Source organism: Semicossyphus pulcher, unplaced genomic scaffold, assembly GCF_022749685.1.
Source record: "Semicossyphus pulcher isolate SPU_LCO1_2020_fin unplaced genomic scaffold, fSemPul1.0.p SCAF_3, whole genome shotgun sequence".
In the NCBI taxonomy this organism is placed as follows: Eukaryota; Metazoa; Chordata; class Actinopteri; order Labriformes; family Labridae; genus Semicossyphus; species Semicossyphus pulcher.
In genome coordinates this window covers 34,992,501-35,015,150 of record NW_027211704.1, presented here as the reverse complement: position 1 = coordinate 35,015,150, position 22,650 = coordinate 34,992,501, and the positions used below count along the sequence as shown (strand labels likewise).

General features: G+C 45.6%; 2 protein-coding genes across 2 annotated transcripts in view; one reads left to right on the top strand and one right to left on the bottom strand.

Moving 5' to 3' along the window:
• The window catches only part of LOC138605348 (E3 ubiquitin-protein ligase RNF123), a 151,927-nt gene that overhangs the window by 49,293 nt on the left and 79,984 nt on the right, over positions 1-22,650 (bottom strand). Inside the window, exon 37 of the mRNA XM_069677529.1 lies at positions 4,606-4,829. Within this exon, the coding sequence (XP_069533630.1) occupies positions 4,606-4,829 (224 nt within the window). The remainder of the gene's footprint in view (positions 1-4,605; positions 4,830-22,650) is intronic.
• amigo3 (adhesion molecule with Ig-like domain 3) lies at positions 15,630-17,297 on the top strand. Its single transcript, XM_069678114.1, has one exon. It carries the CDS (start codon positions 15,630-15,632, stop codon positions 17,295-17,297), a length of 1,668 nt encoding a protein of 555 aa, XP_069534215.1.

Genomic DNA, 22,650 nt, shown 5'->3' with positions numbered 1-22,650 from the left:
TCAGCAGGGACTCGTGCTCTCGAAAACAAACTGACACCAGGAACAAAACCAGTAAAAACACTGAGTGAAGGAGTTTCATGTGACGTTTCTTTGATGCTCTCTGAAGAGACTTGGACGGCTGCGAGCCGAGCTGCTGCTAACTTCCGCTCAGGATGTCAACAGAAGCTACAACTGATCCATGCAGTTAAAACATGACGTGAAAACATCGAGCAGGTGTCCTCTGTGAGAGCTGGAAACAGCAGACTGTGGATGCTGTCCTGTTTATTTCTGCTGTGACAGCATTAAAAAACTGAATATTGTTTCCTATATTACCATCAAAAAATAAAAGCTGATCCCAATTAAACGCTGAGCCTTTCATCAGCGAGCTGTGGCTGCATGTCTGACGCAGGTATCAGTAGTTTATCTGGTTTTCTGTGCAGTGAAACACTGCTGTTACTAAAATATCACCTAAACTCGCTTCAAAATGTAATATAAATAAAATAACCAAGGCCAGGCGCCACGAGCGGGGTGGTGAATTTCGTCCGTATTTACACTGATCCACTCATCGATAGCGACAACGGATAACATGGCGAAGGGGGGAAGATGGTAAACAATCAGCTGGAGCTGAATGTGTGTGCGTCTATCCACAGCGTGTGAGCACAACATCTCAGAGTGCATGATGATCAGGAAGAAGGCTGAAGACATTCACTGCACAGTGAGTGACAGGAGGGACCAGGAGGACTCTGCAGCTGTGCGGCTTCGTAGATGGAGATACAGACATTAAAGGAAAAAAAGCTCTTGATTTATTTCTTTAAATGATCATAAGGTTTCATGTGAGATCTGCTGCAGATGAAGATGATATGTCATGTAATAAATGAAGAGCCTAATGTTCCACATTAAAGGGTTGTAGTAATGTGAATACAGATTAAAGTAACCAGACGAGCGTTAGAAATCGATCCATCATGACCTCCACAGACGGAGCAAATCCTCCACATGATGCAAGCCAAGGTGGTCATAGAAACGGCTTGTGTTTCCACGGTAACAGAGGAGGATGGTGGTGGTGACCAGGCCATCCCCCACGGCGACAGCGCCGGGGCAACTCGCCTTTTGCTGTTTTCCTGTGGCTGCATGTTTGAATGGCAGCGGTGACGGGAACACGTCATCAACAGGATTAATACAGTGTGTGTGTGTGTGTGTGCGTGTGTGCGTGTGTGCGTGTGTGCGTGTGTGCGTGTGTGTGCAGAGTGTCCTCTGCATGTTTTACACACAGTTAGTCCGCTGATGTTCATCTTTGTTTCCTTTGCTCTCTATGTCTCTGTCCTCCTTTCACTGCGTCCCTCTGCTCTGTCTGACAGGCTCAGACTCGGTTCATGGTCTCAGACTGCCCCCCCCGCTCCGTGTTTCTCAGCCATGTTTGAAGTATGTGGTTTGGTGGGGGATGATAATGAAATGACTTCCTTCCACGAAGGCTGATCTTGTCTTTTCTTAGATGTGCGATTGAAACGCCGGTCCATAATGAACAAACCACACAGCACACTGAAAAGAGTTTCTGGTGTCGGTCAAATTTGAGCGTAGAGTTCATCATACTCCGGACAAACTCAAATCCCTCATGTTTAACTCTCAGTTGAAAAATAGCTCTAAAATCCGAACCTGGCTGTGACACCTGAAGTGTACATTCACCCCGCCCACATCGTGACACGACACCGACTGAAGCCTCGGACGGCGCTTTTGCCCTTTAAGTTGTTCAGTGAGTAATTCAGATACTTTCTGTTAACATTATGTTCTGAAACTAATGTTCCTCTTCTGGCACGCGGACTTTTCCATCGCTGAGCCATCGTGTGTGCCGCCACCCTAACCAGTGATAACCTTGGTAGCTTACTCATACATGTTAGTTAGCCAAAACTTTACATTTGATGGTAAAGACTGTTTTCCTATTGAGATATTGACTAAGCTATGTAGCTAAGCTAACGCTAACTGAAGCAGTGTTTCCGTGGTGGGCTGTTAGCATGAAGTTAGCGTTAACCATATTGTTTTATGGTAGAGTACTTCTGGTAGTTTCCCAGCATGCACTGGGGCGGACTGCCAAATGTTATTGTTGTTATTGTTCAGGAGTTGAGCTGTGTGCCTTCTCGGGGTCCAGTGTTGCCCTGCAGTGTGTTTGTTGATGCCTTTGTGCTTGAACATTGTTGTGTTGCACTCATGTTGCTGTGGGCTCCGGCTCCGGCTCCAGTCTGCAGCAGAACAGCTTCTCGTGTCGGTCTGAAGCAGATATTCACGCTGATGGAAAGTTCAATGACTGTAGTGTTAGTGTTAGTTACGTCTCCTCTCGCCGTTCCTCCTCTACTCTGCTACTCGGGAACAGAACGCTGCAGGAGCCCCATTTGTCCACAGAGCTGTCAATCATGAGGCCACGCCCCCTTTTTATAGCATCAAATAACTCATTAAAAGTAAACTTGTGAGAAAAATGAACACTGTGACAATCAGCAGGATAAGAACTAACTATAATGACAGAAACCATGTTTGAGAGAAATGTATTTGACGTGTATTTTGATTTTATAGTTTGACTCATGTCCCATCTGTTAACATGGAGGAGGCGGGGCTTTATGAGCTATACTGCAGCCAGTCAGCAGGGGGCGACAGAGAGGGTTTAAGGAGCTGTCATGTCGGCCATCTTTTTAGTCTCTGATACAAACTGATTTGTAGGATTTGAACATTTTAGTCTGTTCTGTTTGTGCTGAAGCTGTGTCACCTGTCTCCACATTTGTATTAGAAAATATATCAAGCATCAGGATTTATTCACAGCGTTGACCAGTTTTAATCAGCGGGTCTGGAAGGAGGAGCGCTCTGGGGATCCGGCTCCACTGAAGGGTAATCTTGAGAGGTGACAGCCTGACATGCCGTTGCTCCTGCAGTTTTTCTGTGCACAATGACGCAGCTGACAAACAACAGTGCAGCAATTCCACTGACAAAATGAGTGGACTCTTCTCCACTGATGATTTGAACTCTGTCTGTGACTCGCTGCTGTCCTGCTCTGTGACTTCATCATCAAACAGAAGAAGAAGAAAAGGCTCAGATATGCCCGTCAGCCTGAAGGTTACAAGTACAAAGATCCAAACTGCAGCATTAAAAAGGTTCATTTTTCATGGTTCCCTGTGCAGAAGTAGAACACTGTGGCCATGATGAATGTTAAAGTTAAAGAACATTTGGAACATAGCTGGTCAGTTTCCAAAACACAGCCTGCCAAACTTTAGAGATACTCAGCAGATTAATGAGAGCTGTGTCCTTTAACACGTGAGGCTCCAGCAGCAGAACTTCATCCCAACACAGTGTGACCTTAACATGCAAATGCAACTTCCCAAGCATGAATATCACAATAATCTATGCGTCAATATAAACAAATACCATCAAGTGTCAAGTGGCATCGTAGAAGAGAAGCAGCTCTCTTTGTCATAACATCTGCTCACAGACATGGAACACACGATTAAAGCTTCAGTGTGATTTACACCTTCAGAGGAGGTCCTTCTCATGATAACTTATTACTCCAGATCACTTTTCAATCCCGAGCGGCGCCCAGTTAGTGACGCGTTTTCCATCAGCCAGCAGTGGTTGGTCTGCCAGAGAGGGTAGGCGGAGCTAAGCGGCTGCTTCTCCGCTCTCTGCAAGTGTTGCGAGTAAACAGTAATCTACTATGGCTGAACAAACAAAGAAAAGATGGATGACTACAGATACAACTTCAACAAGAAGTGAAAATCCAAAGAAGAAGAAACAAACTCGACGCTCAGATGAAGCAAACAGTCTGAAAAGGAAAGCGACCGTCAGCCAGGAAAATCAAGAGTTACAACCGGAGCCGACCGTGGACGTCACACATGCAGCACTGTGTGGATATCTGGCAGGTGTGCTCCTGCAATTACCGTTTATCGCCACAGGTGCCGCCAAAGAGAACGAAACTGAGATCTTCATGGTGATAACTTTAACATCGCTCACCCTAAACCTGAAACACCTCCAAACAAGCGCTGACGAGCCGTTTCAGGGGACCAGCCCTTCGTCTTCTGTTCCAGACATCTGACTTTAGTTTCTCCACCGTCTCTGTCGTTCACTCTAAACTGACGCTGCGCGGTCTGCGCTCATCACATGACATGCCAGCTCCCCCGAAAGTAAAGCCCAAACCTCTCCATCGCCCCCTGGGGGGGCGGCTGTTAGCTTAGGGAGCGCTTGATTTGAATCTGACGCGGGACTTTTGGTGTCAGTTTCCGATTGTAGTTTGAAAAGTAAACTCCACTAACTTTTCTTTGAGCTTTGGCTGTACGGATGTGCGAAAACAGCTGCAATGCATCAGCAGTAATAAAGTGTGTATAATACACAGACACACACAGAGAGAAGGAAGCCTTAAGATCCCTGATTGTTTACAGGGAGACCTGGGTGTGCTTTGCTAGTAGCAGCTAGCGTAGCCGGGAGCCTCTGGCGTGCAGCAGAGCAACACCAACAGATTTGTTTTTGTTTTCAAGATAGAAGCCTTCAGCCTCAACAACCAGCGCTGACTCAGATGACATCACTCGAGGACATATATGACGTCACACTGCTTCCTGTGGAGACACTAAAGACTTTATACGACACTGTTTGACTCACATGCGTGCAGGGAGAAGTGCTTGCGTTCTGAAGAGCCTGTGTTTCCAGCAGCTGACGGGATCGGGGAGGGCACGGTCGACCCGAAGGACCCGATTACCGGACGGGCGGTGGAGGTGACGAGCGCTGAGGAGCTGGAGGAGTCTCCGCCCTCTCCTAACAGGTGCTGGATGGAGTGGAGCTGGAAGCAGGGGTCAGAGAGCAGGACGGAGGCAGCTCGAGATATCCTGGAGGGGATTCATGAGACAGGAGGAGGAAGGAGAGGGGGGAAGAAAGAGGGCAAACTGTTAGAGGAGGCAGCACTCATCTCACATCAAGCATCAGAGCAACATTTCACTTTGTAACATTGCATCAAATCAAGTCAGCAGCAGTAACCATGAGTGACGTGGTACCTGTCATTAGGTTTTAGGGTCATTTTGTTCTGTCTTGTTTGCAGTTGGTGGGTTTTCTTTGTTTCTTTAGAGGCTACAGGTGCTGTGGCGTGTGGCCCTGTCTGATGATACCACTGGTGATGATATCACTAGATCACTGTAATCTGAGGATTGTTTTTGCTTGTTGAAGATAAAACAATATTCAGCTGCTAGATGTACAGCAGCTGTTGTAGTTAAAATGGGACCTTGGAGACTTTGACCGGGGGATTATTTCAGTTTATTCAGGTTGGTTAAACACAACCCTTAAATATTTAATTTTCCAGTTCATCAGAAAACCAAACTCCGTCACGTCTGTGTTCATATCATCACAGCTGGGCTAATGTCCCCTCGTCCTCCAGGAACTGTGTCTGGATGAACTTCCCTGCTGCTTCCAGCTCCTTCAGGCTGACCAGCTGTTAGCTAACTCTAACTACAGCGCGATGATGACAGATTTAATGGCACTAAACAGGCTGAGAGGATGCTGAAATAACGACGTCAGGATGCAGGTTTGTAAACAGGCTGAACTCAGGCCTTGTCAGGTCTGTCTGCAGGACGACGAGAACACTGCTTTAAAATAACTGTTTTTTTAATGGAGTTTGGCAACACAGCAGGATGCACACAGCAAAACATTGAGCTGGAGAAGTACTAATCTATTTGTCTGCAATTACTGTCACTTTTGGTCTGAACACTCCGTCTCCACTTGTCATCTCAAATATCTCATCTCCAAAAAAAAGATTAGGTTTAAAACAAATTCACAGCCAGTCCGATGTCTGCGTCTCTGTCAGTCACATAACAAAAGTGCCTACAGTCTGGGCTACATGTAAATCAGGGCCCTCCTCCAGTTCAGAACGAGGTGATGTGAACATTCAGACTTCCTTCCATCTTGAATGACTCTTTTCAGGCAGGAGACATCGGTCTGACCTGCCCGAGAAGCATGCAGGGACTCAAACTAAATCAGGTACCGATATTGACTGCAGACATAATTCAGACAGGATGTGATGTAACGGTGTCAGAGATCTTCTGTGATCAGTCAGTAAACACTGTGGCAGCAGTGATCGGCATCAGTGTCTCCCAGCAGCAGGTAAAAAGGTCAAAAGCTCTGCTCATGCTGAGCCACAGAAACACGGCGCACAAGTGAAAAACAACATCTGACATCGAGTTTCTGAAACCTGAACCACAACAAATTCTGCTTTTTGTCCTTTTATAGGATCACAGTATCAGTCACACTCGGACCACACAACCACCACGATCCAGGACCTGATCTTTCACTTCTTCCTCTCATCTTCCCTCGATCCGTCTCTCTCTCTCTTCTGGTTCCGGCACATTACCACCCTCTCTTCCTCCCTCACTCTGCCTCTGATCCATCCAGCGTTCAATCACTGCTGTTCTTGCTAATCAAACCCCCCTCCTGCCCCCCTCCTCTCCCCTGCGGTGCCACTCAATCCAACCTCTCTGCATCAATCTTTTATAGCGGGGCTTTCCACAAGACCCGACTCCCACTCACCCTCTCCCTCTCTTTTGTCTGATACTGTACTCTCCTCTCTTCCTCTTTCTCTCGCACTATTTCTGGACTCTTCTCAGTGCCAACCTGCCACGGAGCAGGCAGTGAAGCAGTGGTGTCCTGGGAGCTGGGTTTACTGAGTAACTTAAATATGATTCTTGAGGTAATAAAAGATTTAACTGAGCAACAGTTTATAATGTAGTTAAAAGGCGCTCAGTCTCAGTAAAATGAGACCTCGTCTCCATCCAGGCTGTTTCTGTCTGCAGTGCAGCTCTTTGTGGGGTTTCATCTGTTGCATGAGCATTCAGCATGTTTTCATACACAGATACAAGTTTTAAAGACAAAAAATCACAAGAGTCAAAATCCTTAAATGTTACAAATGAATAAAGAAAAGTTAGGAAAAAGTTAAACAAGACAAATTAAATACCGGAGATGAAGCTGTTATAAAAACAATCATTAAAAAAATACTGCAAATCAAAAAACTAATTAAAAAGAAACGTCTTTAATTTCCTTTTAAAAATCCAGAGAGACGATTTCATGCAGGTTTTTAAATGGTAAAAAGCCAAATTAAAATGTGGGTGTGAATATTTATGCAATCCTCTGCATTCCTGCTTTGAGGTTTAACACAGCAACATTTCCCTGACTACACTAACAGACTTTTACTAATGCAAATAGTTTCATTGTAAAGCTGTGAATGAATATTCTTCATTCCATATAAAACCAAACCAGGTGTTCAATTATCAAAATCAATATACCATGAAAAATGGATGGATGGATGGATGATGGATGATGGATGATGGATGATGGATGATGGATGGATGGATGGATGGATGGATGGATGATGGATGGATGGATGGATGGATGGATGGATGGATGGATGGATGGATGATGTTTATTTGCACACAAATGTTCCACTATTGTTACACATACAGGGAACGTGTATGTTGTACAGATTATTGTAAAGATGACTAAATGACATGTTTCTGTCTGTTTGGCCTTTAATGCGGTCTGTGACACAAACTTTCAGCTCTGTGTGCAAACAAGCCAGGGGACGGATTAACGCGGTACGGACAGCTGCATGTTCTTATCAAAAATATTGTTCTGTCAGAATAAAGACCAAGTGTTTTTTCCACAGCGGTGACTGCAGGGAAGAAGGTCTGTTACACTTGATTTCTTGTTTCTCTGTAATCTTTGGCTCCGACAGTGAGGCTGAAAAAGTGTAGCTGCAGGCTAACGCTAAGCTACGCTGTGTCGTCTTTTAAGGGTTTGAATTTTTCCTCTGGACATGCACAGACCGGTGGACATGGAGAGGAAGAATACTACGACTAGAGCTCATTTCGATTTGGGTTTAAAATCGAAATCATGACGCACCTATTACTACTACTATCGTACTATGAATCCTGGGTAACAATCAGGTGTTCTGTAACATGCACCAGGGTAGGAAGTCAGGTTGTAAAATGGAGGAACACATGGAGAGCCTGGGTCTGAATGTGTTTGTGTATTTTTGCAGGGACATATTAATAATGCATCATTAGTGAGCGGTCATATTAATGCAGTTCTGTTCTGTTCTGTCAGCCTTGTGCTCACACATGCAGGAGTGTACCTTTCAGAGGTGCTGCATGTGATGTTACTGTACTGGAAGCTCTAAGAGGAAGCTAACAGCATCCTTTGATGTTGTGCTTGAAGGTTGCAGGAAAAAAAACAAGAGGTATATTCCACACACTCACCTACACACACACACACACACACACACACACACACACACACGCTGTGAGGCAAAATGTATCTTCCACCCACCAGCTCTTTAGCTTCAGCAGTGAAAAGCTAACATACAAAACCAGTACATACACACAACCAGTGTTACTACGTGCACTAGAAGCCTAATTGCAGGGAGCCTGTTATAAGAGAACTACTGTCTATTATTTTGGCAAATGATCATGCCATGGCTCCCGTAAGCTGTAGCTTTATTCTGTTAGCAGTGCCCATGACCCTGGACTTGTTAGCTTTGGTCTTAGTTTCTTATAATCTAATTAAGTCCTGGGACATGTTAGCTTTAGTGTCAGTCTGTGAGCACGATGTCAAGATCTGTCAACTGTTAGCCTTACTCTGTTAGCATTAGATCAAGACCTAGAACCTATAGCTTTAGCCATATTTGTTGGGATGGAACGTGTTTACTTTCAGTTTGTTAGCATAATATCAACTCAGTGGACCTGTTAGCTTTAGCCACAGCCTGTAAGCAGTTTTTCATTACCCAGTTAGCTTTAGCTACACGTTATCATGTGATGTAGCCATGACTTCATATTTATGCCAACATATTTGACCTCGACATGGTTCTCTTTTTTTAATCAAGTCAGTTGCCATGTTGGAAAGTCTGTTGAAGACGAGGTGTTTAGCTAAACTTGCAGCAGTTTGAGCAGAAAAACAAGCTGGCCCTTCAGTGTCAGTCAGTGCGGTATTTACCACGTTAGAACTCCCTGTGATGCTTTACCAATGGAGCCATCTGAGCTCACTGTGCCTTTAATGGAGACATGTACCTGCTCCTAAGCTGCTGATAGGTCATCTGTGTCATTCACAGGGGGAATCCAGAGGGACCCACGTGAAAACACGATGACATTTTCCAGTAAAATCTGCTCTGACCTTATCATTACAGCTGCCATGACACTTCACACAGAGAGTCGGCTCTCCTTTATCCTGTGCTCACATGAATTCCCTCTTTGCCTTCACCTCTGCACTGTCTCTCACTGGTTGCCAAAAAGGCAACATGAAAGTGATCATCAGTCTTATTTTATTGTAACGGAGCCGGAACAGATGGAGAGAACATCTTGTGATAGAAATCAGTGTAAAGAAGAGCCGAGTGAGTCACAGCGTATGGGCTGGAAAATGTCACCGACTGTGTCTTTGTCAAAGGCCTGTGTTTCAAGTCAACACGAGTCCATTGTGTTCCCTCCTTAATTATAAACCAACAAAAGGGCAAAGCGCTTACACTGACAGGGAAAATGGTACATGGGCCAAATGGAAATGACTTGAACATCAATGAAAAATGAAAAACATTAAACCAGAGTAAAGTACAGGGAAGGGTCTGAGAAAAGACAAAAGACACGCCTGCCCACCGGACCAACACGTCCAGCACATGTGCCCTGGAAGAGATGATGGATGACTGCCTGTCAAAGTGGCAAACAAAGGTGAATACAAACCAGCGCATGGCTGGCAGTCAATACTCATTGTGCCCTAATTTCCCAAAAGACAAAGTTAAATACATCTTAACCTCTTTTTAGGCTGAAGACAAGTTTGACAAAAGCATTGGAAATCATTAACCCCTTACGCTACATGCAGACCAAAAACAAGCGACATTATTGGCTCTTATTCCTCGTTTGACCGCAGAACTATTTAACTAAGGTTGAGCGAAAGAAGCCATTCAATACTTGCACCTCCACACACATCTGAAAACCAAACTGTCTGAGTTCATATCATCATCCGAATGTGCATAAACTCTGTTAACCTCCCTCCTCCTCCTGAGCTGTGTCTGATGAACTCTCCTGCTGCTTCCAGCTCCTTCAGGCTGACCAGTGCCCAGTGTGATGAGCTGTGAGCTCGGATCAGTACCAGGATTTCTCTGATGGACACCAACTACCGGCGTTCTGTTTCAGCTGTGGAGCGCCTGTCCATCTGTCTCCGCTGAGTGGCAGTTTCACTGTCTCTAGTAACACGTGGGCTGAGATCTGTCTCACTACAGCGCTATGAAGCCACAACAAACAGATGTTACTGAGATTTAATGACAATAAACAGGCTGAGAGGATGCTGAGAGAACTACATCTGAATTCATGCTTTGTCAGGTCTGTCTGCAAGACGATGCTGGCACACATCTTAAAATGCTTGTTTTTTGAATGGAGTTTGGTTTGACCATTTCTGATGCAGCCTCAGGACGTCAGGAGAATCTCAACGCTGATAGGTTTCTGAGACAGAGCGTCACGGGAATTTGTTGCATACGTTAAATAAATTCAACAACAAGTCAATAAATGATCATATTTGAGATTCATGATTCATCCAACGTCTGTTAGCATGACAAAAACACCTGGTACCTGTTAGCTTTAGCCTTTGTCTGATAGCAAGTTTTCACTGGACGATGCAATTTCTATTCTCACCTTTTACTGACCTTGATGTAATCATGCAGTGTGAACACTTTGCTAGCTTGCTTCATCTGGACAAACTTTTAGATTTGGTAGGTGGTTTAATGTGAAAGGAGTCTCTGGCAGTGACAAACCTACAGAGCTTATTCACCAGACTCTGCCCTTCCTGTCAGCTCTACAGAGCGTTTTAGTGTCTTTTAACCTCAACAAAACAAAACCATCGTACACAGCCGCAGACGGCAGACAGGCACAGTCAGAGACAAGCTGGTTAACTGGAGCATTTAGCAGCTAGGGAGGCAGATATTTCCCTCAGGAGGTGGTGGAGACCAGAAACAGAGCTAAAAGACAGTGAAGGTTGGACTTTCATTCATCAGGTGAACACGCACAGGAATGATGACATCACTGCAGCATGTGTGAAATCAACTACTGCAGACGTTTCCTCTGAAAACTACGAGATTAACTTCATAACTTTATCTGTCCTCCTCTCCTAATGTTCATGTAAAGATTAACGTGTGTGTGTGTGTGTGTGTGTGTGTGTGTGTGTGTGTGTGTGTGTGGCTGTGTGTGTGTGTGTGTGTGAGTGTGTGTGGCTGTGTGTGTGTGTGTGTGTGTGTGGCTGTGTGTGTGTGTGTGTGTGGCTGTGTGTGTGTGTGTGTGTGAGTGTGTGTGTGTGTGTGTGTGTGTGTGTGTGTGTGTGTGTGTGAGTGTGTGTGTGTGTGTGTGAGTGTGTGTGTGTGTGTGTGTGTGTGTGTGTGTGTGTGTGTGTGTGTGTGTGGCTGTTTGATGTGTTAATATGTTAATGACTGGGGCCCTATTAACAGGCGCGTGTCTGCGTGAATGACATGTTTTGCTGGGCTTGCAGTGTGTGTATGTGTGTGCGTCTCTGATCTCAATCCCCTGTGACAGCAGATCAACATGAAACACACAGCGAGAGCATGAAGTGAAGACTGCTAACACACACACACACACACACACGCACACACGCACACACACACACAAAGTCGCTCACACAGAAGAGAAACTGAAATAAAACCGTGTAGAGTTTATAACTTAACGTCACACACACTTCACAAACTCAACAACATGAAACGTGCACTTGAAATGAGTTTAGCAATATTAGTGTCTGTATCTGTTGCGTATGTCACAGGCGTAAACATTTAATCATTCAAACTGAAGGAATCTCGAGTGTTTGTGTCGAGACTCCTCTCCTTTGTACACGTTCCATCTGCTTTTACTCTCCACTGTTTTTCCTGCATGCAACCAAAGCCTGCTCATACGTGATTGGTCTACTCGTGCTACAAACAGAAACCAGGTCACGCCAAAATCCGATATTAAAATCCTGCCCCTAGGACTGTCAGAAACATCTTTATATCACAACAGGAAACTTGATCTTTTTAAATGCTGTTTTTGTTTTTTTAAAGGAGTTCGGATCGACTTTTTGTGATGCAAGCTCAGGACACAGGAGCCGGGACAGTGTCATGCAAATTTCCCAATCAAGTTGAATAAAAATTCCACAACAGGGAATAAGCAAATACGAGGAATATGCGTCACCCACTGTGAATTTGCACGTATTTGCATGTTTGCATTGTACTGCAATTCACCACATGAAAAATTCCCTTTGCTCTCAGGCCGACACACGTTCAGCCTCTAACAGGGCGTACAGCAAAATCACTTACATGTTAATGTGTTTAATATGTCAATGTTGGTGTGTGTGTGAGTTAATCTAGAGAGACAGTTTATTACCTGCATGTGACTGAACTGAGTCTCAGCCTCTGTTCAACTGCAGAACCAAAGGTTACATAAAGGTTAAAGAATAATTATGAAAATGAGGCAATGCATCATATTTATACACACAAGACAAGACAGAAAATATATGTTTGTTTGTGTGTGCGTGTGTGTGTGTGTGTGTGTGTGTGTGTGTGTGTGTGTGTGTGTGTGTGCGTGTGTGTGTGTGTGTGTGTGTGTGTGTGTGTGTGTGTGTGTGTGTGCGTGTGTGTGTGTGTGTGTGTGTGTGTGTGTGTGTGTGTGCGTGCGTGTGTGTGTGTGTGCGTGTGTGTGTGTGTGTGTGTGTGCGTGTGTGTGTGTGTGTGTGTGTGTTTTGCACACAGTGTGGGGCCTCCATCAGATTAAAAAGACCACAGAGGAGGTTTCCCCAGAGACCGACAGGTGACGTCCTCACTAATGAAACATTATCTGAGCAAACACAAACACATTACAGGGACCAGCATAATAAATGACAGCAGTATGAATATACCTGAGGGCTGGTCAGGGGGGAAATTCATCAATGACACTGACTACAGCTGCGGTGACAGGAGAGAGCGGTGCACCACAGCGACCTACAGGCCAGTCTTCTGCCTCCATCAGTCCATTTGTGTGTGACACAAATACTTCGAGCATCAAAGTCACACAATGACACAAAGTTACAGATGAAGGCTTTTTGATCAGCAGCTCCTATGTTCTGCGAGGTAATACTACTTTTTTAGTTAGTCTTTTAAATTCCACCAGACTCCATTGATAAAAACAGTGATTTTACCTGACAGAACGCAGGAGGAACTGGCCCACCGCTGCTTTGATCGCTTAGATTGTTTGTTATTTGGTCATTTAAGTTGTTCATCTGAACAAAAAGGTCTATCTCTGTAGGGATCCTTTCTGTCATGTTGTCACACACTTAGAATAACATTCTGAGCCTGTCAGTGGAAACAACAAGAACTTTTAGTGGACGACCTTTGACCCATCAAGGATTATGTTGCAGCCATTACAGCCTGTTTCACTGCTGCAGGATGAACACATCTACTGGAGACATTCAGACACTTTAATGAACCTATTAGTCAGTAAAGCGCCAGCATAATGAAAATTGGGTCCAGGTTTAATTATCATAATATCATAACTACAAATATCACATGTCTGTTATGTAAGATACACAATGTCCTTCCAGATTGAAATGGTAATGTCTCATAGTCGCGCCTTCCTCGTGTGCATCTCTCTATGGCCAATCAGATTTCTTTAAGGATGTCCCTCGTTATGCTCATCGTGTGGCTACATTAACCACCACAGAGAGAGAGAGAGAGAGAGAGAGAGAGAGAGAGAGAGGGAGAGGGAGAGAGAGAGAGAGAGAGAGAGAGAGAGGTGAAAACAACAAAGTGTGAGCGTGAGAGCCTGAAACAGGAACAGAAATAGACAGAAAGTGAGAGGAGCAGCAAGAAGAGAAGGATAGGAGGAGGAGGAGGAGGAGGAGGGTCTGAGATGGGAGGAGGATGCTGAGGGGAGAGGGGGGGGGGGAGGATAAAGCGAGAGTGGAGGAGAGGAAGAGAGGAGGAGCTGGGAAAGCACCAGAAGAGGCAGCTCACAACGGAGCTGAGGGCGAGTGGTAAACATACGAGAGGCAGGACTGACAGCACATCGCTCAGCCTCCCATGCGCACACACACACGCGCACACACACACACACACACACACACACACACACACACAGCTCAGGACTCATTAGTGGCATCTGGACTTGAACAGCTACAACTTTTCTCTCTGTGTCTGTGTGCTGTTTGTCTCGGAGGAGGAGAGAGAAGATAAGGAGGGAGAGGAGAGCTCACAGCTGCATGTTTCATGTTTGGGATTTCACAGAAAGAGAGGCAAGATTTCTTTTCTGCATGAAGCCTTTTTTTAATCTCTCATCCTCCCACTGCTGAAAGAAGACGGAGGAATTACTCTACAGAAATTAGCCGGAGGAAAAAACGACAGAGCGAGCAACAGAGCCGTGAAGATGAGAGTGTGTGGAGTGTGAAACCTGACTGCGAGCGGAGTGGAGTGAAGTGAAGTGGACAGGATGCTGACTTCTTTGAAAATCTGATCCGCGTACTCGGGGCGGGCTGTGGGCGGCAGACAGCTGGGGCAGTGATTCACAAAACCCGACTTGGCGTGAAAACAAAGGCATGCTACAACTACAGAGGAGGCTCCGGCATCACGAGAGGAGCCGCTGAGTGAAGAGGAGAGGCAGTGAGCTCATGTGGGAAACTCGAAGCTTTGTTTACTTCACGGGAAATTGAGTTTTATGTCGGCTTGAAGCTTCATCGAGGAAACAAAAGACTGTTTTGGTGATTTGACATTTAGGATCTAACAAACTGGACTTCTGCCTGTGTTGGAGGTACAAAAGGTGCAGTTATGGGCTAAACGGATCAGCACGAGGTTAGAGGACGTCATGCTGAACGCTCTGCACGGCTGGTTTTACAATGTTTTCTCTGACTGGAATTACGTACCTCTTCTTTTCTGGTTTTTGAATGACTAAACTTTGTCCGTGCACATTTACATTGTGTATCCATCACTGTCTACATTATCTTTCAGTTTATTTCCAAGATATTCCTCCTCTTTTTTTGCTGCTCTAAAAGCGCTGAGGCAGAGCACACACCAGATTACAGAGCAGAATGAATTAGTGCGTTTGCAGCGGCACACCTGGGCCTGGACCTCACAAACTGGGCTTTTTTTTTCTTGTTTGCTCTCCAGATGGCTGCCGTGCTGGCAGGTGGATGCACATGCAATCCCTTTAACCAACATTAACCTGAGACACAAAAAAACGATCGTGCCGGAGTACGAGCTGGAAGCATTAATGAACCAGAGTGAACGTGCGTGCGAGCACTGTGGCATTTTGTTTGTGCCCTGAAGCTTCAGCGCAACAAAGCTAACAAGCTCTGCATCTTAGATGTGTAAATGGTCAGAGTCAGAGTGAGAGCTTAAACATTTACGCAGGCACACTCGCCTGTGGCAGGAACATAAGCAGAAGAGAAAAGACTTTATTCACCATGTAAAAAGAACATGAAAACCAAGCATGTGAATGTAATGTGTTATAATCAGAAGCCTGTTTATGTGTTGTTGTCAAAATGAGATGAATCACAGCATGAGGATGTGAAATATACCTGTAAAAACACTGACAGCACCTGTTCCAGAGTGTTGGAGATATAAGCTGGCTCACACAGAGATACACAGATCTCATGGTGGCATCATGTTGTATGTTGCTGCTAACACCGGTTTCCTGCAGGGTGCGGTGGCACCAGCTGTTGTAGGAGTATCACAGTCGTGGTGGTCCGTTGCTGTGCTGTTAGTTTGTCTGCAGCTCCCCCAGCTGAGCCGTGCGCAGGCCACCATCTGCCTGTCTCACGGCTCCTCCCAGGCAGGTGGATGCCTCTGTGCTTCAGACATCCTCAGCTGCACCGACGGGGGTCTTGAGCAGGTACCAGGAGAGATGCCGATCTCTGCTGTCACTCTGGATCTCAGCCACAACCGGATTGTGCAGCTGGAGGCGGGCAGCTTTGAAGGACTTGATCGATTGGAGACATTACGGTTAGCACACAACCGGCTGGCAACTATTCACCCTGGGGCATTTCGAAACACCTCTGGGACTCTGCTTCGACACCTGGACCTTTCGTCCAATCATCTCCGTGTTTTGGAGATACATTACTTCCTTGATTTGCCCGGTTTGGAGGAACTGCTGCTGTTCAACAATCGGATCATCCGCGTGGAGAGCAGAGCACTGGCTGGACTGGGCAGCCTCCGCAAGGCCTACCTCAGTCATAACCGTCTCACTGACTTTCCTTTCTTTTCCATTCAAGAGCACAGCCACCCTCACCTGTCCCTGCTGGACCTGTCCTCAAACCGCCTGCCCAAGCTCCCCCTGGAGGATATATCGAACTTACCTGTTATGGTCCAGAGAGGACTCTACCTGCACAACAACTCCCTGGTGTGCGAGTGCTCGATGTACGCACTGTTCCGGCACTGGGAAGAAAGGAACTTCTCCTCAGTGATGGACTTCAGACGGGAGCACACCTGTCTGGTCTACGGGATCCAGAAAGGTGCTGTGCGCTTCTTCCAGCATTACCGCTACTTTGAAAAATGCGACTTGACTGAGATGAGCGAGCTGCTGAGGTATCAAGACAGCAGTGTTGCAGTGAAGGTGGGACAGGCGGTGCTGCTCCACTGTGTGACCTCGCTCACTGGGCAGAATGTGACCTTTCTCTGGGTGTCGCCCAATGAGGAGTACGTGGCGCCTCCGGGGAACAACGGAACATTAAAGATGTACAGAAATGGCAGCTTGGAGATCGTAGCGGCGCGTGCCGAGGATTCTGGGATCTACTGGTGCATGTCTCTGGACCCGCACCACCAGCGCAATGAAACGCGGGAGGTCAACGTCACTGTGGTGCTGCATGAAAGCGAGCCTCACGAGTCCTTTAACACGGGATTCACCACACTGCTGGGCTGCGTGGTGAGCCTGGTGCTGGTCCTTATGTACCTGTACCTGACGCCCTGCCGCTGCCCTCCCTGTCGAAAGGCCTCCACCCCCGCAACGGCCACCCCGAGCCAGGGGAACGAGGCCGGGGCCGGGAGCGCTCAATCCTCCATCCTCACCCCCACCCCGCCGGCCACCACTGAGGGGCCAGGCCGCAAGGTCAGTACCAACAAGCATGTGGTCTTTCTGGAGCCAATCAGAGAGCAGCAGAATGGCAGACTCAGGGCGGGGCCGGGAGCTGGGGCCGTGATGCAAGGACACCTGGGGCCGGGGTTACTGCTAGGGCCAGAGCAGCACTCAAAGCTCCACAACCAGTCGCAGCAGAGGGCCGGGGAGACGGACTCCATCATGTCCGTCTTCTCAGACACTCCCATCATGTCGCCATAGCACAGCAACAATCAGAGAGAGACACAGACTGGCACCACCATCACCTCTCCCTCACTTCCTCCCTCCTCCGTCTCTCTGGTTACCTCCTCACCCCCTCCCCCTGCACCCAGCACTAGACCTGAGCAAACCAGTAATCCACCACTGACTTTTACAGTTTAGCTTTTCTTTGCAAGGCTTTGAGGCTTTTTAACTGCCTGATGAAACAAGTGCAATTTTAAGAGATTCAATACTGTTGAATACCAAATATACATATATAATTGTTTGCCCAGGTCTGTCCACCAAGCCCGTCAGCCATGAACCAATGCACTGTGACGTGATGGGCTCAAACAGAGTGACAGGGTAGGGGCGGTGCTTACGGAGAAGACACAGGGAAGAGCAAACAGAGACGAGTACAGACCTTTCAGAACTAAAACAAACCAAATATAGGAAGCAGCTGTGAATACTGCTTCAAGGCCTGAGGCGGGAAAATGTGTGTGAGAGAAAATTTAAAGACAAAAAGAGCAGAAACACACCTGAGAGGACGTCAGGGACGTTTTCCTGCCAACACGACGAGCATGGACTGATACCTAGAGCGCTCTGGGCTGTCCCTTTAAGCACGGCTTGTACCTTTAATAAACATTCGCTACGGATGCCTTCTTGTCTCGAACAGAGATGTAGACTGAAAAAAAATATCTGTTTGTAGAGCTTTTTAGCGTTTCCTTCTTTTCTTTCTTTCTAGAGGCAGCGTGTCAGTTGAATAGAGCCAAACCAACCTGCATAGTGTAGCTCTGTCACAATGTGAAGTGTTTTAGAGTAGACAAGCTAGACGAGAAGAAGAAGAAGAAGAAGAAGAGCTTTTAGCAAGTAAAAATAGATTAAAGGATAAGGTTTGATTCTGAACTCCCAGCCCCCTCCTCCTCCTCCTCCTCCTCCTCCTCCTCCTCCTCCTCCTCCTCCTCCTCTCCCCTGGAGCTTGATTACTGTCATCATCATCAGTCAGAGCAGGAGTTCAGGGAAACAAAAGGGAAATAAATAAATAAATGCAAAACGCACTGAAACATCAGTTGAAATCATTTATACTGGAGAGGAAATGTGTCAGAGAGGTTAAACTTTTGACGGTTTATCCATATCACTTATTCAGAGACAATAAATGTGAAAAGGTTTGTTTGTGTGTGGTGGACATGCAGCAGGATTTTAGGACAATCAGGGCAGAAGTGTTTTTGTTTTTATTGTCTTCACTGTATTCACTGCATCTCCCCCTCCTCGCACACCCCGTCCTCCTTTATCTGTGTGTTAATAAACCTGTATCTGGACCATCCAGGTGGATGTCTGCCTTGTTCTTGCCACTCACACACGAATGTTGGTGTGTTATCGGTGTGTCTGTTTGCATGCATCTGCACAGCCACAGTCTTTACATAGTCGGTCATGAACGTGGAGAAACTCTGAATACTCACTGAGACTTGCATCGACAACAACTGGACTCAGCTGTACAAAACAACTTCTTAAGTCAACTCAAATATGAATCATTTTCTTATTAACTCACAAAAGGGACAGGCAACATACTAACTTCAGATTATCGTACTTGTACATTTGCTGCTGTGAGATTCTGCTGCAGAAGATTACTTCAGCCATCAGCAGAAAAACGGGTTGAAGCTATTTATTCTCCTCTTCAAAGCCACCAGACTCCATTTACAAAAACAGCATTTTTACCTTCAGAACATTTTTTACCTCGCTTTGATTTATCTGTTTGTGATATTTTGTGACTTTGGTTTGATGGTTAGTTTGGATCCCATGCTGTATATCTGCAGCACCATCTAACCAATCAAGGCAAAGGTAGACGAGCAGCTCCTGTGTGCTGTGAGCTTAAATCAGTGTTTTTCTGAATGGAGTCTGGTGTGTGTGCAGAGAGCGATGTAACGTCTGTGTGTGGTTAAAACAATCATCTTCCTCTGTAACAAAAAGGTCTATCTCTGTAGGGATCCTTTCTGTCATGTTGTCACACACTTAGAAGAACAATCTGAGCCTGTCAGTGGAAACAACAAGAACTTTTAGTGGACGACCTTTGACCCATCAAGGATTATGTTGCAGCCATTACAGCCTGTTTCACTGCTGCAGGATGAACACATCTACTGGAGACATTCACACGTTTTTTATCTGTTAGTCATTTAAACACCGCCCCAAAAATAGGGATTAAGGGTTAGGGTAAGGGATTAGTCAGCTTCAGGCCTCATTTTAAACATCCTGAGAAAGTTTGTAGCTGACTCGTGCAGAACAAGGTGAAACTCAGGTAACTTTGTACATCAAGAACTCTCCTTAAGAACTAAAGCGGTGCTTGTACTTGAGTTTGTTTCTATTTAATATTTCTTTCTACTTCACTTCATCTCCTATTTTAATAAAAGGATCAGAAAGGATCTCGGCTGACTTCTTATAGAAACGGGAAGTGATCAGAAAGGATCTCGGCTGACTTCTTATAGAAACGGGAAGTGATCAGAAAGGATCTCGGCTGACTTCTTATAGAAACGGGAAGTGATCAGAAAGGATCTCGGCTGACTTCTTATAGAAACGGGAAGTGATCAGAAAGGATCTCGGCTGACTTCTTATAGAAACAGGAAGTGATCAGAAAGGATCTCGGCTGACTTCTTATAGAAACGGGAAGTGATCAGAAAGGATCTCGGCTGACTTCTTATAGAAACGGGAAGTGATCAGAAAGGATCTCGGCTGACTTCTTATAGAAACAGGAAGTGATCAGAAAGGATCTCGGCTGACTTCTTATAGAAACAGGAAGTGATCAGAAAGGATCTCAGCTGACTTCTTATAGAAACGGGAAGTGATCAGAAAGGATCTCGGCTGACTTCTTATAGAAACAGGAAGTGATCAGAAAGGATCTCGGCTGACTTCTTATAGAAACAGGAAGTGATCAGAAAGGATCTCGGCTGACTTCTTATAGAAAAAGGAAGTGATCAGAAAGGATCTCGGCTGACTTCTTATAGAAACAGGAAGTGATCAGAAAGGATCTCAGCTGACTTCTTATAGAAACGGGAAGTGATCAGAAAGGATCTCGGCTGACTTCTTATAGAAAAAGGAAGTGATCAGAAAGGATCTCGGCTGACTTCTTATAGAAACAGGAAGTGATCAGAAAGGATCTCAGCTGACTTCTTATAGAAACAGGAAGTGATCAGAAAGGATCTCAGCTGACTTCTTATAGAAACGGGAAGTGATCAGAAAGGATCTCAGCTGACTTCTTATAGAAACAGGAAGTGATCAGAAAGGATCTCAGCTGACTTCTTATAGAAACGGGAAGTGATCAGAAAGGATCTCGGCTGACTTCTTATAGAAAAAGGAAGTGATCAGAAAGGATCTCGGCTGACTTCTTATAGAAACGGGAAGTGATCAGAAAGGATCTCGGCTGACTTCTTATAGAAACAGGAAGTGATCAGAAAGGATCTCAGCTGGAAACAGAGACATGAAGCAGAATCACTTCATTTTCTGGTCTAGTAAAATACTTCACCTTCGCTTCACCCCATCACTATCACCACCACAGTGTCAGCACTGTCCCTGGACACTGAGGAACGACTGACCGACTGACTCTCCTCATACAGTCACGATAGCTGAGGCTGTGCGACATCAGAGAGCTGTTTCTGAGCTGAGAACATCTGGTGCAGAGTTCTGCTTGTCGTCTCAGAGCTGCGTGTGTGTGTAGGACGATGTTTATCTCTGCTATAAGCCTCAAATGATTAAAACATGAAGAGAGAAACTCACATCAGTAAAATATAAACCTCTCATGCATTCCTCAATAATGTATCCACTGCTGGTTGTGGCTCTTCATGAGCAGATCAGCTCTTTAGTTGAAACACAACCTTTAAAGCAGTCTTGCGGAAACAGAAAATCCAAACACTTCCTGCTTTTCAGAGTAAATCTGGGAAACAGGAAGTCTGTATTTGTCATTTCAGCATCATTTCAGCCTGCATGTTCATTTAGATCAGGGGTCTCCTACCCTGCTCCTGGAGAGCTGCCTTCCTGCGTGTTTGAGGTGTCTCCGTACTCTAACACACCCGATTTGAACGATCTGCTCGTTAACAACCAACTGAAGCGTCTCAGGGGATTGATGAGCAAAACATTCGAATCAGGCGTGTTACAGTAGAACATGCAGGAAGGCAGCTCTCCAGGAGCAGGTTCTGAGAGCCCTGCTTTGGATTCATTGTGTGAAGAACTAAAAACCTACAAACAGTGTTTTTTGTAACAGTTATTAACAGGATGAAAACAGACCTCCAGCAGGCGGCTGAGGGATAACCCGGTTTACATTTGAAGCTTTAATGTTGAAACAGAAAGCTTCATTCTTGACGTCATCAGGCTCAGTGTTTGTTGTTGGGACTCTACGTTAAGTAAGGAGCGGTGTAAATCAGCCTTTGGATCGGGGCGGCTGTGATTCTGACCGAAGAGAAATGTGTGCATTATTGATTCCAAATATAAAGCCTCATAGTTTGGGAATAGCTACAAAGAGTGACATAATCCTTGGGCTGTACGGACTTTACAGATGTGTTTAAAAGTCAAAGAAAGAAAGGCAGAAAGGCTCACCTACATATTATTTAAGCTCAGGTCGTTCCGATGTTAGGGAGATGAAACATGACATCACAGTCAGTACAAATACAGATGAGTTCAGCAATCAAATGTGCCAACATGCAATTTATCTTAATGCCCATGAGTCCACATATCACATGAAATATGTAACATGCTGCATGCTAATTTAATCATTAAGTAGAGCAGTATTAAACGTGTGTGTGTGTGTGTGTGTGTGTCCGATTATTTATGATGAAGGGTCGATATTGTCATGATGAGGAGTGGGAGGTCAGCGACACGCTGCCACCACAGCAGCCCGGCTCTGCTCTCCTTTAATTTAAGTGTGTGTGTGTGTGTATGCGTGTGTGTGTGTGTGTGTGTGTGTGTGTGTGTGTGTGTGTGTGTGCGTGCGTGTGTGCTTGCTGTGTTTCTGGCTGTGTCCTGAGTATGAAATCTTGAGAATAAGAGAAGAAAGAAACATGAGAGAGCACTGAGTGTAATTAATCCCACCAGCAGTCAGTCACCTCTCATGGACGCCGACAGGAACCAGCAGCAGCGTGTGAACACATGATGCACTAAAAGAAACAGGAAATCTTTCTCCTGTTTGGGCCCGAATTCATGAATTTTCAGTAAAAAGTCCAAAAACTATCATCACCAGTTCTTCCTGCCCGTCGGCCGCCATGTTTGTTTACTCTGAAGTCTCGTTTGACCGCCAGAGTTTTTGTGAGATTTCCAGCTGTGAGAGTCGGACTCTGGTTGTTGGTGAGTGAATGTGTGAGTGTGGTGTGTTTGGGTCAGATCGTTGCTGTCGTCATGT